The 18,126-nt window shown below is 45.0% G+C and overlaps 1 protein-coding gene across 1 annotated transcript in view; it reads left to right on the forward strand.

Moving 5' to 3' along the window:
* Positions 1-18,126, forward strand: part of LOC135521387 (unconventional myosin-X-like) — a 314,073-nt gene that overhangs the window by 223,750 nt on the left and 72,197 nt on the right. The window contains 5 exon segments of the mRNA XM_064947288.1: positions 7,015-7,515; positions 8,722-9,601; positions 9,643-9,801; positions 10,127-10,630; positions 17,361-17,481. Of these exon segments, the coding sequence (XP_064803360.1) occupies positions 7,015-7,515; positions 8,722-9,601; positions 9,643-9,801; positions 10,127-10,630; positions 17,361-17,481 (2,165 nt within the window).

The following is an 18,126-nucleotide window of genomic DNA, read 5'->3' on the forward strand; positions in this document are numbered from 1 at the left end:
GTTGGGGACTGTTTGGACTGTGTGGAATGTGTTTGGACTGTGTTTGGACTGTTTGGAATGTATTTGGACTGTTTGGAATGTATTTGGACGGTTTGGACTGTGTTTGGACTGTTTGGACTGTTTGGACTGTGTTTGGACTGCGTTTGGACTGTTTGGACTGTTTGGAATGTCTTTGGACTGTTTGGACTGTTTGGATTCCGTTTGGACTGTTTGGAATGTGTTTGGACTGTGTTTGGACGGTGTGGACTGTGTTTGGAATGTGTTTGGACTGCGTTTGGACTGTTTGGACTGTTTGGGCTGTGTTTGGACTACGTTTGGACTGTTTGGAATGTCTTTGGGCTGTTTGGACTGTTTGGACTGTGTTTGGACTGTGTTTGGACTGTGTTTGGACTGTTTGGACTGTGTTTGGACTGTTTTTGGACTGTGTTTGGACTGTGTTTGGACTGTTTTTGGACTGTGTTTGGACTGTGTTTGGACTGTGTTTGGACTGTGTTTGGACTGTGTTTGGACTGCGTTTGGACTGTGTTTGGACTGTGTTTGGACTGTGTTTGGACTGTGTTTAGACTGTTTGGAATGTCTTTGGGCTGTTTGGACTGTTTGGACTGTTTGGAATGTGTTTGGACTGTGTTTGGACTGTGTTTGGACTGCGTTTGGACTGTGTTTGGACTGTGTTTGGACTGTGTTTAGACTGTGTATGGACTGTTTGGAATGTGTGGACTGTGTTTAGACTGTGTTTGGAATGTGTTTAGACTGTTTGGACTGTTTGGAATGTCTTTGGGCTGTTTGGACTGTTTGGAATGTGTTTGGACTGTTTGGGCTGTGTTTGGACTGTGTTTGGACTGTGTTTGGACTGTTTGGACTGTTGCGAATGTGTTTGGACGGTGTGGAATGTGTGGAATGTGTTTAGACTGTTTGGACTGGGTTTGGACTGTTTGGAATGTGTTTGGAATGTGTTTGGACTGTTTGGAATGTGTTTGGAATGTGTTTGGACTGTTTGAACTATTTGGACTGTTTGGACCGTTTGGACTGTGTTTGGACTGTGTTTGGACTGTTTGGAATGTGTTTGGACTGTGTTTGGACGGTGTGGACTGTGTTTGGAATGTGTTTGGACTGCGTTTGGACTGTTTGGACTGTTTGGGCTGTGTTTGGACTACGTTTGGACTGTTTGGAATGTCTTTGGACTGTTTGGACTGTGTTTGGACTGTGTTTGGACTGTTTGGACTGTGTTTGGACTGTTTTTGGACTGTGTTTGGACTGTGTTTGGACTGTGTTTGGACTGTTTTTGGACTGTTTTTGGACTGTGTTTGGACTGTGTTTGGACTGTGTTTGGACTGTGTTTGGACTGTGTTTAGACTGTTTGGAATGTCTTTGGGCTGTTTGGACTGTTTGGACTGTTTGGAATGTGTTTGGACTGTGTTTGGACTGTGTTTGGACTGCGTTTGGACTGTGTTTGGACTGTGTTTGGACTGTGTTTAGACTGTGTTTGGACTGTGTTTGGACTGTGTGGAATGTGTTTAGACTGTTTGGACTGTTTGGATTGTCTTTGGGCTGTTTGGACTGTTTGGAATGTGTTTGGACTGTTTGGGCTGTGTTTGGACTGTGTTTGGACTGTGTTTGGACTGTTTGGACTGTTGCGAATGTGTTTGGACTGTGTGGAATGTGTGGAATGTGTTTAGACTGTTTGGACTGGGTTTGGACTGTTTGGAATGTGTTTGGAATGTGTTTGGACTGTTTGGAATGTGTTTGGAATGTGTTTGGACTGTTTGAACTATTTGGACTGTGTTTGGACCGTTTGGACTGTGTTTGGACTGTGTTTGGACTGTTTTGAATGTGTTTGGACTGTGTTTGGACTGTGTTTAGACTGTGTTTGGACTGCTTGGACTGTGTTTAGACTGTGTTTGGACTGTTTGGAATGTGTGGACTGTGTTTGGACTGGGTTTGGACTTTTTGGAATGTCTTTGGACTGTTTGGGCTGTGTTTGGACTGTGTTTGGACTGTTTGGACTGTTTGGACTGTTGCGAATGTGTTTGGACTGTGTGGAATGTGTTTAGACTGTGTGGAATGTGTGGAATGTGTTTAGACTGTTTGGGCTGTGTTTCGACTGTGTTTGGAATGTGTTTGGACTGTGTTTGGACTGTTTGGAATGTGTTTGGACTGTGTTTGGAATGTCTTTGGACTGTGTTTGGAATGTGTTTGGAATGTGTTTGGACTATTTGGAATGTGTTCCAGAATAAGTGTAGGAAGATCCGTACCAGTGTCTAGATACATTGAACCAGTCTTATCTGGATTATCAAGCTATAAATGCAACCTGGTCTCAGAGCAAAATCCATTATATTTTTACTCAAATCTGTGCCACTCCAGTTACTTTAGATTACATTACATTGGTCTACCTCAAAGGAATTGTAGGACGTATAGTATCCTATGTCTTAATTGAACCCGTTTAGTACGATATGCTATGTTCGATCTGCTTTAGTATGACATGTTATTTTCGACTGCTTTAGTATGATATGTTATGTTCGACTGCTTTAGTATGACATGTTATTTTCGACTGCTTTAGTATGATATGCTACGTTCGACTGCTTTAGTATGATATGTTAAGTTCGATCTGCTTTAGTCTGATATGTTATGTTCGACTGCTTTAGTCTGATATGCTATGTTCGACTGCTTTAGTACGATATGCTACGTTCGACTGCTTTAGTATGATATGCTACGTTCGACTGCTTTAGTACGATATGCTACGCTCGACTGCTTTAGTCTGATATGTTATGTTCGACTGCTTTAGTATGATATGCTATGTTCGACTGCTTTAGTACGATATGCTATGTTCGACTGCTTTAGTATGATATGCTACGTTCGACTGCTTTAGTACAATATGCTATGTGTGACTGCTTTAGTATGATATGCTACGTTCGACTGCTTTAGTACGATATGCTACGTTCGACTGCTTTAGTCTGATATGTTATGTTCGACTGCTTTAGTATGATATGCTATGTTCGACTGCTTTAGTACGATATGCTATGTTCGACTGCTTTAGTATGATATGCTACGTTCGACTGCTTTAGTATGATATGCTACGCTCGACTGCTTTAGTCTGATATGCTACGTTTGACTGCTTTAGTACGATATGCTATGTTCGACTGCTTTAGTACAATATGCTATGTGTGACTGCTTTAGTATGATATGCTACGTTCGACTGCTTTAGTACGATATTCTACGTTCGACTGCTTTAGTATGATATGCTACGTTCGACTGCTTTAGTATGATATGCTATGTGTGACTGCTTTAGTACGATATGCTATGTTCGACTGCTTTAGTCTGATATGCTATGTTCGACTGCTTTAGTCTGATATGCTACGTTCGACTGCTTTAGTACGATATGCTATGTTCGACTGCTTTAGTCTGATATGCTACGTTCGACTGCTTTAGTACGATATGCTATGTTCGACTGCTTTAGTACGATATGCTATGTTCGACTGCTTTAGTATGATATGCTACGTTCGACTGCTTTAGTATGATATGCTACGTTCGACTGCTTTAGTACGATATGCTACGTTCGACTGCTTTAGTCTGATATGCTATGTTCGACTGCTTTAGTATGATATGCTATGTTCGACTGCTTTAGTACGATATGCTATGTTCGACTGCTTTAGTACGATATGCTATGTTCGACTGCTTTAGTACGATATGCTATGTTCGACTGCTTTAGTACGATATGCTACGTTCGACTGCTTTAGTATGATATGCTATGTTCGACTGCTTTAGTACGATATGCTATGTGTGACTGCTTTAGTACGATATGCTATGTTCGACTGCTTTAGTCTGATATGCTATGTTCGACTGCTTTAGTCTGATATGCTATGTTCAACTGCTTTAGTATGATATGCTATGTTCGACTGCTTTAGTATGATATGCTACGTTCGACTGCTTTAGTATGATATGCTACGTTCGACTGCTTTAGTACGATATGCTACGTTCGACTGCTTTAGTCTGATATGCTATGTTCGATCTGCTTTAGTATGATATGCTATGTTCGATCTGCTTTAGTACGATATGCTATGTTCGACTGCTTTAGTACGATATGCTATGTTCGACTGCTTTAGTATGATATGCTATGTTCGATCTGCTTTAGTACGATATGCTATGTTCGACTGCTTTAGTATGATATGCTATGTTCGACTGCTTTAGTACGATATGCTATGTTCGACTGCTTTAGTATGATATGCTACGTTCGACTGCTTTAGTATGATATGCTACGCTCGACTGCTTTAGTCTGATATGCTACGCTCGACTGCTTTAGTCTGATATGTTATGTTCGACTGCTTTAGTACGATATGCTATGTTCGACTGCTTTAGTACGATATGCTATGTTCGACTGCTTTAGTATGATATGCTACGTTGACTGCTTTAGTATGATATGCTACGTTCGACTGCTTTAGTCTGATATGCTACGTTCGACTGCTTTAGTACGATATGCTACGTTCGACTGCTTTAGTCTGATATGTTATGTTCGACTGCTTTAGTCTGATATGCTATGTTCGATCGCTTTAGTATGATATGCTATGTTCGACTGCTTTAGTCTGATATGCTATGTTCGATCTGCTTTAGTATGATATGCTATGTTCGACTGCTTTAGTACGATATGCTACGTTCGACTGCTTTAGTATGATATGCTATGTTCGACTGCTTTAGTACGATATGCTACGCTCGACTGCTTTAGTATGATATGCTATGTTCAACTGCTTTAGTACAATATGCTGTGTGACTGCTTTAGTATGTGACTGCTTTAGTATGATATGCTTCATTCGACTGCTTTAGTATGATATGCTATGTGTGACTGCTTTAGTATGATATGCTACGTTCGACTGCTTTAGTATGATATGTTTTGTTCGACTGCTTTAGTATGATATGCTACGTTCGACTGCTTTAGTATGATATGCTACGTTCGACTGCTTTAGTATGATATGCTACGTTCGACTGCTTTAGTATGATATGCTATGTGTGACTGCTTTAGTATGATATGCTATGTGTGACTGCTTTAGTATGATATGCTATGTGTGACTGCTTTAGTATGATATGCTACATTGTTAACCTACTGTCATTACCAAACGTACCATACTACCATACTTGAGTGTCCCAGATGCACATGTATTATCTTACATCTGGTAGTTAATGCAATGTAACCTAACGTAAAGAAACATATCATACTAAATGGAGTGGCACAGATTTTAGTAAAATATTCTATATTTTTCTCAGAGACCAGGCTGATAAGGATAGTAATTACATTTTAAGAGCAACAACAATATATTCTCAACAGTCTATCGGTATTGTGGATATTACGAACCTTGATTAACATCTAGCTGCTGCTATCATTTCTAGAAAGATTAGACAGTCCTACAGTTTCAATGTCATGATTGTTTAGTGCTCTAACATATTATTTTATAAAATACAGTTGATCTAGTTTTTGTTTGAGTAGAGGAGAGACTAGAGCTCCAGTCAGCGTAGAGTAGAGCTCCAGACAGAGTAGAGTAAAGTAGAGAGTAGAGCTCCAGACAGAGTAGAGTAGAGCTCCAGACAGAGTAGAGTAGAGCTCCAGACAGAGTAGAGTAGAGCTCCAGACAGAGTAGAGTAGAGCTCCAGACAGACTAGAGGAGAGAGTAGAGCTCCAGACACATTCCAAACACATTCTATAGTAAATAATAGAGCTCCAGACAGAGTAGAGTAGAGAGTAGAGCCCAGACAGAGTAGAGTAGAGCTCCAGTCAGAGTATAGTAAAGAGTAGAGCTCCAGACAGAGTAGAGTAGAGCTCCAGTCAGAGTAGAGTAGAGTTCCAGGCAGAGTAGAGAGTAGAGCTCCAGACAGAGCAGAGTAGAGCTCCAGTCAGAGTAGAGTATAGTAGAGCTCCAGACAGAGTAGAGTAGAGAGTAGAGCTCCAGACAGAGTAAAGTAGAGCTCTAGTCAGAGTAGAGTAGAGAGTAGAGCTCCAGACAGAGTAGAGTAGAGCTCCAGTCAGAGTAGAGTAGAGAGTAGAGCTCCAGACAGAGTAGAGTAGAGTAGAGTAGAGTAGAGCTCCAGTCAGAGTAGAGTAGAGTAGAGCTCCAGACAGAGTAGAGTAGAGTAGAGCTCCAGTCAGAGTAGAGTAGAGAGTAGAGCTCCAGACAGAGTAGAGTAGAGCTCCAGACGGAGTAGAGTAGAGAGTAGAGCTCCAATCAGAGTAGAGTAGAGAGTAGAGCTCCAGACAGAGTAGAGTAGAGCTCCAATCAGAGTAGAGTAGAGAGCAGAGCTCCAGATAAGAGTAGAGTTCCAGACAGAGTAGAGGAGAGAGTAGATCTCCAGACAGACTATAGTAAAGAGTAGAGCTCCAGACAGAGTAGAGTAGAGCTCCAATCAGAGTAGAGAGCAGAGCTCCAGATAAGAGTAGAGTTCCAGACAGAGTAGAGGAGAGAGTAGATCTCCTGACAGACTATAGTAAACAGTAGAGCTCCAGGCAGAGTAGAGTAGAGAGTAGAGCTCCAGACAGAGCAGAGTAGAGTAGAGTAGAGCTCCAGGCAGAGTAGAGTAGAGTAGAGCTCCAGACAGAGTAGAGTAGAGAGTAGAGCTCCAGACAGAGTAGAGTAGAGCTCCAGTCAGAGTAGAGTAGAGAGTAGAGCTCCAGTCAGAGTAGAGTAAAGAGTAGAGCTCCAGACAGAGTAGAGTAGAGCTCCAGTCAGAGTAGAGTAGAGCTCCAATCAGAGTAGAGTAGAGTAGAGCTCCAGTCAGAGTAGAGTAGAGCTCCAGACAGAGTAGAGTAGAGAGTAGAGCTCCAGACAGAGTAGAGTAGAGTAGAGCTCCAGACAGAGTAGAGTAGAGAGTAGAGCTCCAGACTAGAATAAAGAGTAGAGCTCCAGATAGAGTAGAGTGGAGAGTCAGGGTGGGGGTCCTGTGGGTGAGGGAGAGGGGCATTGTGGGTGAAATGTTGTTTGAACAATGAGTGGACAGCCAGACAGTGACTTGTCTTGTGTTGTCCCCTCCCCATAGGAAGCACTATAGGAGGGTCCTGACCAGCACCATCACCATCCAGAAGAACTACAGGGCTCACTTCTGGAGACGCGTGTTCCTGCGGCTCCGTGCTGCAGCTGTCCTTCTCCAGAAACACCAACGTGGTCGGCTGGCCCGAGGCCTCTATCAACAGCTCTCTGAGGAGAAAAGGAGGAGGGAGGAGGAGGAGAGAAGGCAGAGGGAGGAGGAGGAGAGGAGGAGTAGGGAGGAGGAGAGCAGGAGGCTGGAAGAGGAGACGAGACGAGAGCAGGAGGAACGGAGGAGGAGGGAGGAAGAGGAGGAGGAGCGGAGAAGGAGAGAGGAAGAGGAGCGGAGAAGGAGAGAGGAAGAGGAGGAGAGACAAAGGGTGTTAGAGCTGGAGGAGTTGAGGAAGGAGGAGGAGAGACTGAGACTACAACAGGAGCATGAAGCACTGAGTAGAAAAGAGGAGGAGCTTAGCAACGGACAGGAAGAGAAGAAAAACACTACAGCTAACAACAGGTACACCAACATGCACTGTTACTGTACTGTCAGCCATCAGCCAATCAACATCCACTGGTCCTGTACCGTCAGCCATCAGCCAACCAACATACACTGGTACTGTACTGTCAGCCATCAGCCAATCCACATACACTGGTACTGTACTGTCAGCCATCAGCCAACCAACATACACTGGTACTGGTAGCCATCAGTACTGTCAGCCATCAGCCAACCAACATACACTGGTACTGTACTGTCAGCCATCAGCCAACCAACATACACTGGTATTGTCAGCCATCAGCCAACCCATAACCAACCAACATACACTGGTACTGTACTGTCAGCCATCAGCCAACCCAACATACACTGGTACTGTACTGTCAGCCATCAGCCAACCAACATACACTGGTACTGTACTGCCATCAGCCATCACTGTACCAGCCATCAACCAACATACACTGGTACTGTACTGTCAGCCATCAGCCAACCAACATACACTGGTACTGTACTGTCAGCCATCAGCCAACCAACATACACTGATAGCCATATCAGCCATCAGCCAACCAACATACACTGGTACTGTCAGCCATCAGCCAACCAACCAACATACACTGGTACTGTACTGTCAGCCATCAGCCAACCAACCAACATACACTGGTACTGTACTGTCAGCCATCAGCCAACCAACATACACTGGTACTGTACTGTCAGCCATCAGCCAACTGGTACTGTACTGTCAGCCATCAGCCAACCAACATACACTGGTACTGTACTGTCAGCCATCAGCCAACCAACATACACTGGTACTGTACTGTCAGCTATCAGCCAACCAACCAACATACACTGGTACTGTCAGCCATCAGCCAACCAACCAACATACACTGGTACTGTACTGTCAGCCATCAGCCAATCAACCAACATACACTGGTACATTCAGCCATCAGCCAACCAACCAACCAACATACACTGGTACTTTACTGTCAGCCATCAGCCAAACAACATACACTGGTACTGTACTGTCAGCCATCAGCCAACCAAACAACATACACTGGTACTGTCAGCCATCATCCAACCAACCAACATACACTGGTACTGTCAGCCATCAGCCAACCAACATACACTGGTACTGTACTGTCATCCATCAGCCAACCAACATACACTGGTACTGTACTGTCAGCCATCAGTTAACCATCTAATTGTGTTCTTTCTCTTCTTCTCTCCCTTTAGGAACTCCCTGAGGATGGAGTATCTTGCTCCTCATGAGGAGGTGTACCACAAGGAGGTGTCCCTGTCCCACTCCCTGCACCCCCACACCTCCGAGGAGGAGTCCCGTCAGATGGAGGAGATCCTTCGACTGGAGAAGGAGATTGAGAGGCTGCAGCGCCAGAAGGAGGACGGGGTGTCCATGTTAGGGGACGGCCTGGGAGGGAACGGGGAGGAGCTCCGGCAGAGGAGGGACGCAGAGATCTACCGGCTGGAGAAGGAGGCGTCTCGCGTGGCTACAGAGTTCCTGGAGCTCCTGGACTTTGGGGGTCTGGAACAGAGTCTGTCCAGCGAGGAGAATCTCCACGACCCCTCAGAGAGCACCGCTCCTCTGGGCCGGGCCGAGGAGGAGGTGGAGGAGGTGGATGAGGGCTTCCATGCTAAGGAGGAGTGTCCCGGTAGTGGTATCCCCCTTCCTGACTTTCCTCTCCCTGCGGAGATCCCTCTGGACCAGGAGCTCTTCTCCTCCCTCCCTCCTCCTCCTCCGGCCTTCGCTGAGGGACTAGTAGCACAGGCCCTGGCCCTCTCACAGGCCCCATGTTGCCCCCCTGTTTACTACCCCCTCACCTCCTATGGATCTAGTGTCCCTACACACCACCCTGCTCCACCTCCTCTCCCTGCCCTCACCACCGGAGGAGGTAAAGCTTTGTGCCACCAACCCACCAGGAGAACAGAGGTGGCTCCAGACATCAACAGAGTACCCAGAAGATTCGAGGTTATACCCAACAGACCCTGCGCCAGGGTAGACGTTATGCCCACCACAGTCCCTGAGGCTGTGCCAGTGAGAAGAGGAGACGTGGCTCCCTCTAGGGTAGACTTTATGCCCACTGTGCCTGTCCCAGGAGCCAGGGAGGAGATCTCCTTAGCATCCTACCTGACACAGAGTCAGACTGTGACCAGGAGGAGTTTGAGGAGGTGCAGGGGAGTACAGGCTCGGGAGACGGAGCCAGTATCACGGACGGACATGCAACTGACGAGGAGGTGCTGAGGAAATCATCCTGTACTCAGAACAGCCTGGACTCCTTCAGAGGCAGCTCAGACTCTGTGAGTACTATGTTTACATACATACCTACTGCACCCTGCTGGACTCCTTCAGAGGCAGCTCAGACTCTGTGAGTACTATGTTTACATACATACCTACTACACCCTACTGGACTCCTTCAGAGGCAGCTCAGACTCTGTGAGTACTATGTTTACATACATACCTACTACACCCTGCTGTACCTACTACAGACTACTGTACCTACTACCTACTACCTACTCAGAACAGCCTGGACTCCTTCAGAGGCAGCTCAGACTCTGTGAGTACTATGTTTACATACTTGTACTACATTTACATGTTAGTCATTAAGCATCCGCTCTTTTCAAGATCGATATGCTGAAACAGATCGATATACTGAAACAGATTGATATACTGAAACAGATTGATATACTGAAACAGATTGATATACTGAAACAGATTGATATACTGAATCAGATTGATATACTGAAACAGATTGATATACTGAAACAGATCGATATACCGAAACAGATCGATATACCGAAACAGATTGATATACCGAAACAGATCGATATACCGAAACAGATCGATATACCGAAACAGATCGATATACCGAAACAGATCGATATACCGAAACAGATCGATATACCGAAACAGATCGATATACTGAAACAGATCGATATACTGAAACAGATCGATATACTGAAACAGATCGATATACTGAAACAGATCGATATACTGAAACAGATCGATATACTGAAACAGATCGATATACTGAAACAGATCGATATACTGAAACAGATTGATATACTGAAACAGATTGATATACTGAAACAGATCGATATACTGAAACAGTTCTACAAACTGAAAAGTGTTAAAGAGCGTTTTCCTTGAGCGATATTTTGATATACTGAAACAGATCGTTATGATACGGTGTTACAGTAGATGTACATTGAAATGGATTGTCCTTATATTGACCGAGTACTACTCATATCTAGCTACACAGATCGTTGGACGGAAGTACATCCTTCTGCAGCATGTGTTTCACGGATCACATGGCTCCCAGTCATATTGTTCTGACAGACTACAGCTGGTGACCGTATTACCTCAGTCAAATTCCACATGAACGTTGAGTCACAGCAATCTCCTTTTCTGCACTCTAGACATGCTTTGGTGGTACCTAACTGGCCTGGTGGCCTGGTACTCAGGGCTCTATTGTCCCTCCATCAGGTCCTAATGGCCAGGTACTCAGGGCTCTATTGTCCCTCCATCAGGTCCTAATGGCCAGGTACTCAGGGCTCTATTGTCCCTCCATCAGGTCCTAACGGCCTGGTACTCAGGGCTCTATTGTCCCTCCATCAGGTCCTAATGGCCTGGTACTCAGGGCTCTATTGTCCCTCCATCAGGTCCTAACGGCCTGTTACTCAGGGCTCTACTGTCCCTCCATCAGGTCCTAACAGCATGTTACTCAGGGCTCTATTGTCCCTCTATCAGATCCTAATGGCCTGGTACTCAGGGCTCTATTGTCCCTCCATCAGATCCTAATGGCCTGGTACTCAGGGCTCTATTGTCCCTCCATCAGATCCTAATGGCCTTGTACTACTCAGGGCTCTATTGTCACTCCATTAGATCCTAATGGCCTGGTACTCAGGGCTCTATTGTCCCTCCATCAGATCCTAATGGCCTGGTACTCAGGGCTCTATTGTCCCTCCATCAGATCCTAATGGCCTTGTACTACTCAGGGCTCTACTGTCCCTCCATTAGATCCTAATGGCCTGGTACTCAGGGCTCTATTGTCCCTCCATCAGATCCTAATGGCCTGGTACTCAGGGCTCTATTGTCCCTCCATCAGATCCTAATGGACTGGTACTCAGGGCTATATTGTCCCTTTAACCACTCTAACTCACCTCCCTGTAATGATTAATTTGAGGAAAGATGTTCAACAGCAGGTTTTAACAGTGTAAAACATGTTTGTTGTGGATGTTGTTTCAAAGCCTAACAACAAACTGGCCAGCCCTTTCTAAAGGTGCTGATTCATTCAAAACACCCATAGGCATATTAGAGCTGATGCATGAGCATCGGTCCATCTATGAGCCAAGCCTGAAGAAAACCTGATGATAATTGTGCTGTTATACAATACAAAGCCAACCACATATGACACATGGCCGATTTAAGACATCTTTGTTATATAATTGGTCTAGCCTCGGGATGGGCAACTGGCGGTCATCCCCCCCCACCTTTTGCAGACCAGGTACCCAGTCGAGGACCCAACTTACTGTTGACAGTTAGATTAATAGGTCAGTTAGTTGGTAAGTTAGTCTAGCGGTCAGCTACTGTATCTAAACGTGTAGTAAGCATTGTCAAATTACCGAACGGGGTGGGGCCCATTGATCATCAGTTATCATATTCAAAACTGCAAACATTTGTCTCCACCCTGTGGCGAGATGTGTAGAATCCAGGAAATTAACTCATCATGGATGTGGGTACGCAGACCCACGAGCCATTGCGACCCCTCATGATGAGTTCTGCTTTTTGGTGGCCCCCACCCCCCATCTAAGTTGGTGGCCCCCAACCCCATCTAAGTTGGTGACCCCCAACCCCATCTAAGTTGGTGGCCCCCAACCCCATCTAAGTTGGTGACCCCATCTAAGTTGGTGACCCCATCTAAGTTGGTGGCCCCCAACCCCATCTAAATTGGTGGCCCCCACCCCCATCTAAGTTGCCCTTCCCTGCTATACCCTATACTCCAAAATTAAACAAATTCTATTACTGGCCTTTGAGTGTAGACTGTATTATGATGCATCATGGGTGGACTGGTTACCTTCTGCTATGCACCAAACGTTCTACCCATGAGTCTGGGAGAGAACATACAGCCCGAGGCGATGCTGTTGGTTCATTGATTGAGCAGGCCAGTTTACAGTTAGCCTAAAATTTGTAGTGAATAGCCTAGTAATAGGGGATTTAAAAAAATATATTTTCATAATAACTTTAACTATACAGTACCATGCGTTTCCATCTCCTCCCCGTCAACAGTTTAATGAAATATGTTTCATTGTGAAAACATGTTACTATTGAGCTTCCCCAACAGATTGAATTTGTTTTCAATAATTAAGCACTTGGATAGCTGCAGGAACAGGGTTGGAGAGCCCATGACATACAGGGGACTGTATAGAGAGAGAAGAAAGTAGGAGAGCCCAGTATACAGAGTAGCGAGAGAGAGAGCGAACAGAGAGAGAGAGAGAGAGACGCCCATGGTATACAGAGTACTGGGTAGCTGAACGAGAGAGAGAGTAGCGAGAGCCCCAGGACAGCAACACAATTACCCAACCAAATCACACATTGGACAGAATCAAAAAAACAGAGCAAACTAGAATGCCATTTGGCCTTAAACAGAGAGTACACAGCGGCAGAATACCTGCCCACTGACCCTGAATCTCAGGGTGGCAGAAAAATATCCAGTATGGATCAAAAAATATATACATGATTAAGAGCAGTTGGAGGCCACAGAAGGAGTGTATACAGTACCTTTGGAAAGTAGCTGAACTTGAACTTTGCAACCTTTTGCCACATTTCAGGCTTCAAACATAAAGATATAAAACTGTATTTTTTGGTGAAGAATCAACAACAAGTGGGACACAATCATGAAGTGGAACAGACATTTATTGGATATTTCAAACTTTTTTAACAAATCAAAAACTGAAAAATTGGGCGTGCAAAATTATTCAGCCCCCTTAAGTTAATACTTTGTAGCTCCACCTTTTGCTGCGATTACAGCTGTAAATCGCTTGGGGTATGTCTCTATCAGTTTTGCACATCGAGAGACTGAAATTTTTCCCATTCCTCCTTGCAAAACAGCTCGAGCTCAGTGAGGTTGGATGGAGAGCATTTGTGAACAGCAGTTTTCAGTTCTTTCCACAGATTCTCGATTGGATTCAGGTCTGGACTTTGACTTGGCCATTCTAACACCTGGATATGTTTATTTTTGAACCATTCCATTGTAGATTTTGCTTTATGTTTTGGATCATTGTCTTGTTGGAAGACAAATCTCCGTCCCAGTCTCAGGTCTTTTGCAGACTCCATCAGGTTTTCTTCCAGAATGGTCCTGTATTTGGCTCCATCCATCTTCCCATCAATTTTAACCATCTTCCCTGTCCCTGCTGAAGAAAAGCAGGCCCAAACCATGATGCTGCCACCACCATGTTTGACAGTGGGTATGGTGTGTTCAGGGTGATGAGCTGTGTTGCTTTTACGCCAAACATAACGTTTTGCATTGTTGCCTGGTTCAATTTTGGTTATCTGACCAGAGCACCTTCTTCCACATGTTTGGTGTGTCTCCCAGGTGGCTTGTGGCAAACATTAAACAACACTTTTATGGATATCTTTAAGAAATGGCTTTCTTCTTGCCACTCTTCCATAAAGGCCAGATTTGTGCAATATACGACTGATTGTTGTCCTATGGACAGAGTCTCCCACCTCAGCTGTAGATCTCTGCAGTTCATCCAGAGTGATCATGGGCCTCTTGGCTGCATCTCTGATCAGTCTTCTCCTTGTATGAGCTGAAAGTTTAGAGGGACGGCCAGGTCTTGTTAGATTTGCAGTGGTCTGATACTCCTTCCATGTCAATATTATCGCTTGCACAGTGCTCCTTGGGATGTTTAAAGCTTGGGAAATCTTTTTGTATCCAAATCCGGCTTTAAACTTCTTCACAACAGTATCTCGGACCTGCCTGGTGTGTTCCTTGTTCTTCATGATGCTCTCTGCGCTTTTAACGGACCTCTGAGACTATCACAGTGCAGGTGCATTTATACGGAGACTTGATTACACACAGGTGGATTGTATTTATCATAATTAGTCATTTAGGTCAACATTGGATCATTCAGAGATCCTCACTGAACTTCTGGAGAGAGTTTGCTGCACTGAAAGTAAAGGGGCTGAATAATTTTGAACGCCCAATTTTCAGTTTTTGGTTAAAAAGTTTGAAATATACAATAAATGCCGTTCCACTTCATGATGTGTCCCACTTGTTGTTGATTCTTCACAAAAAAATACAGTTTTATATCTTTATGTTTGAAGCCTGAAATGTGGCAAAAGGTCGCAAAGTTCAAGGGGGCCGAATACTTTCGCAAGGCACTGTATATACGTGATTCAAATAGTAGAAAGGCCTTTCAGTCAAATAGACCTTTTGTAGCCTGGTCCCAGACCTACAACATAACCATACTATCTTAGCCTGGTCCCAGACCAACAACAGAACCATACTATCCTAGCCTGGTCCCAGACCTACAACAGAACCATACTATCCTAGCCTGGTCCCAGACCTACAACAGAACCATACTATCCTAGCCTGGTCCCAGACCTACAACAGAACCATACTATCCTAGCCTGGTCCCAGCCCTACAACAGAACCATGCTATCCGAGCCGGGTCCCAGACCTACAACATAACCATACTATCCTAGCCTGGTCCCAGACCTACAATACAACCATACTATCCTAGCCTGGTCCCAGACCTACAACAGAACCATACTATCCTAGCCTGGTCCCAGATCTATAACATTACTAACAGAACCATACTATCCTAGCCTGGTCCTAGACCTACAACAGAACCATACTATCCTAGCCTGGTCCCAGATCTATAACAGTACTAACAGAACCATACTATCCTAGCCTGGTCCCAGACCTCCAATACAACCATACTATCCGGCCTGGTCCCAGACCTACAACAGAACCATACTACCTGAAGGGTCCCAGATCTATAACATTACTAACAGAACCATACTATCCTAGCCTGGTCCTAGACCTACAACAGAACCATACTATCCTAGCCTGGTCCCAGATCTATAACAGTACTAACAGAACCATTCTATCCTAGCCTGGTCCCAGATCTATAACAGAACCATACTATCCCAGCCTGGTCCCAGATCTAAAACAGAACCATACTATCCTAGCCTGGCCCCAGAACTATAACAGAACCATACTATCCTAGCCTGGTCCCAGATCTACACCACTAACAGAACCATACTATCCTAGCCTGGCCCCAGAACTATAACAGAACCATACTATCCTAGCCTGGTCCCAGATCTACACCACTAACAGAACCATACTATCCTAGCCTGGTCCCAGATCTATAACAGAACCATACTATCCTAGCCTGGTCCCAGATCTACACCACTAACAGAACCATACTATCCTAGCCTGGTCCCAGATCTATAACAGAACCATACTATCCTAGCCTGGTCCCAGACCTACAACAGAACCATACTATCCTAGCCTGGTCCCAGATCTACACCACTAACAGAACCATACTATCCTAGCCTGGTCCCAGATCTATAACAGAACCATACTATCCTAGCCTGGTCCCAGACCTATAACAGAACCATACTATCCTAGCCTGGTCCCAGACCTACAACAGAACCATACTATCCTAGCCTGGTCCCAGACCTACAGTAGAACCATCCTATCCTAGCCTGGTCCCAGCCCTTCAGAACCATACTATCCTAGCCTGGTCCCAGACCTACAACAGAACCATACTATCCTAGCCTGGTCCCAGACCTACAGCAGAACCATCCTATTAGCCTGGTCCCAGACCTACAACAAAACCATACTATCCTAGCCTGGTCCCAGATCTACACCACTAACAGAACCATACTATCCTAGCCTGGTCCCAGATCTATAACAGAACCATACTATCCTAGCCTGGTCCCAGACCTACATCACTAATAGAACCATACTATCCTAGCCTGGTCCCAGATCCATAACAGAACCTGTTATCCTAGCCTGGTCCCAGATCTAAAACAGAACCATACTATCTTAGCCTGGTCCCAGACCAACAACAGAACCATACTCTCTAGCCTGGTCCCAGCCCTACAACAGAACCATACTATCCTAGCCTGGTCCCAGACCTACAACAAAACCATACTATCCTTGCCTGGTCCCAGACCTACATCACTAACAGAACCATACTATCCTAGCCTGGTCCCAGATCTATAACAGAACCATGCTATCTGTTAGCCTGGTCCCAGACCTACATCACTAACAGAACCATACTATCTAGCCTGGTCCCAGACCTACATCACTAACAGAACCATACTATCCTAGCCTGGTCCCAGACCTACATCACTAACAGAACCATACTATCCTAGCCTGGTCCCAGATCTATAACAGAACCATACTATCCTAGCCTGGTCCCAGATCTATAACAGAACCATACTATCCGAGCCTGGTCCCAGATCTATAACAGAACCATACTATCCTAGCCTGGTCCCAGACCTACAACAAAACCATACTATCCTTGCCTGGTCCCAGACCTACATCACTAACAGAACCATACTATCCCAGCCTGGTCCCAGATCAATAACAGAACCATAATATCTTAGCCTGGTCCCAGATCTATAACAGAACCATACTATCCTAGCCTGGTCCCAGATCTATAACAGAACCATACTATCCTAGCCTGGTCCCAGATCTATAACAGAACCATACTATCCTAGCCTGGTCCCATGATCTATAACAGAACCATACTATCCCAGCCTGGTCCCAGATCTATGTTGTAGAGCTCCAGTAGTCTAGCTGTGTAATAATATGTTATGTATGTGATGTTCAGTTTAGTCTAGCAGTGACACAAGCACCGATGGTTATGTGGACACAGACGAGGAGGTCTCCAATGGAAGGGTCAATATACTGAACGGCTCTGGGCCTCCATACTTTCACAGCTACCTCTACATGAAGGGTCTGTACATTCACCAATAGCACCCTATTCCCTTTAGCAGTGCATCTACTTTTGACCAGGGCCCATTGGGGAGTGCTATTTGGGACAGATGCTTTGATAAACCACTGGTTGACAGGTATGTAGATGTTTCAGGCACCTGTTATGTTGTAGTGCTCCAGTAGTCTAGCAGGCTTCTGTTATGTTGTAGAGCTCCAGTAGTCTAGCAGGCTTCTGTTATGTTGTAGAGCTCCAGTAGTCTAGCAGGCTTCTGTTATGTTGTAGAGCTCCAGTAGTCTAGCAGGCTTCTGTTATGTTGTAGAGCTCCAGTAGTCTAGCAGGCTTCTGTTATGTTGTAGAGCTCCAGTAGTCTAGCAGGCTTCTGTTATGTTGTAGAGCTCCAGTAGTCTAGCAGGCTTCTGTTATGTTGTAGAGCTCCAGTAGTCTAGCAGGCTTCTGTTATGTTGTAGAGCTCCAGTAGTCTAGCAGGCTTCTGTTATGTTGTAGAGCTCTAGTAGTCTAGCAGGCTTCTGTTATGTTGTAGAGCTCCAGTAGTCTAGCAGGCTTCTGTTATGTTGTAGAGCTCCAGTAGTCTAGCAGGCTTCTGTTATGTTGTAGTGCTCTAGTAGTCTAGCAGGCTTCTGTTATGTTGTAGAGCTCCAGTAGTCT

This window comes from Oncorhynchus masou, chromosome 29 (genome assembly GCF_036934945.1).
Source record: "Oncorhynchus masou masou isolate Uvic2021 chromosome 29, UVic_Omas_1.1, whole genome shotgun sequence".
NCBI classification, from domain to species: domain Eukaryota; kingdom Metazoa; phylum Chordata; class Actinopteri; order Salmoniformes; family Salmonidae; genus Oncorhynchus; species Oncorhynchus masou.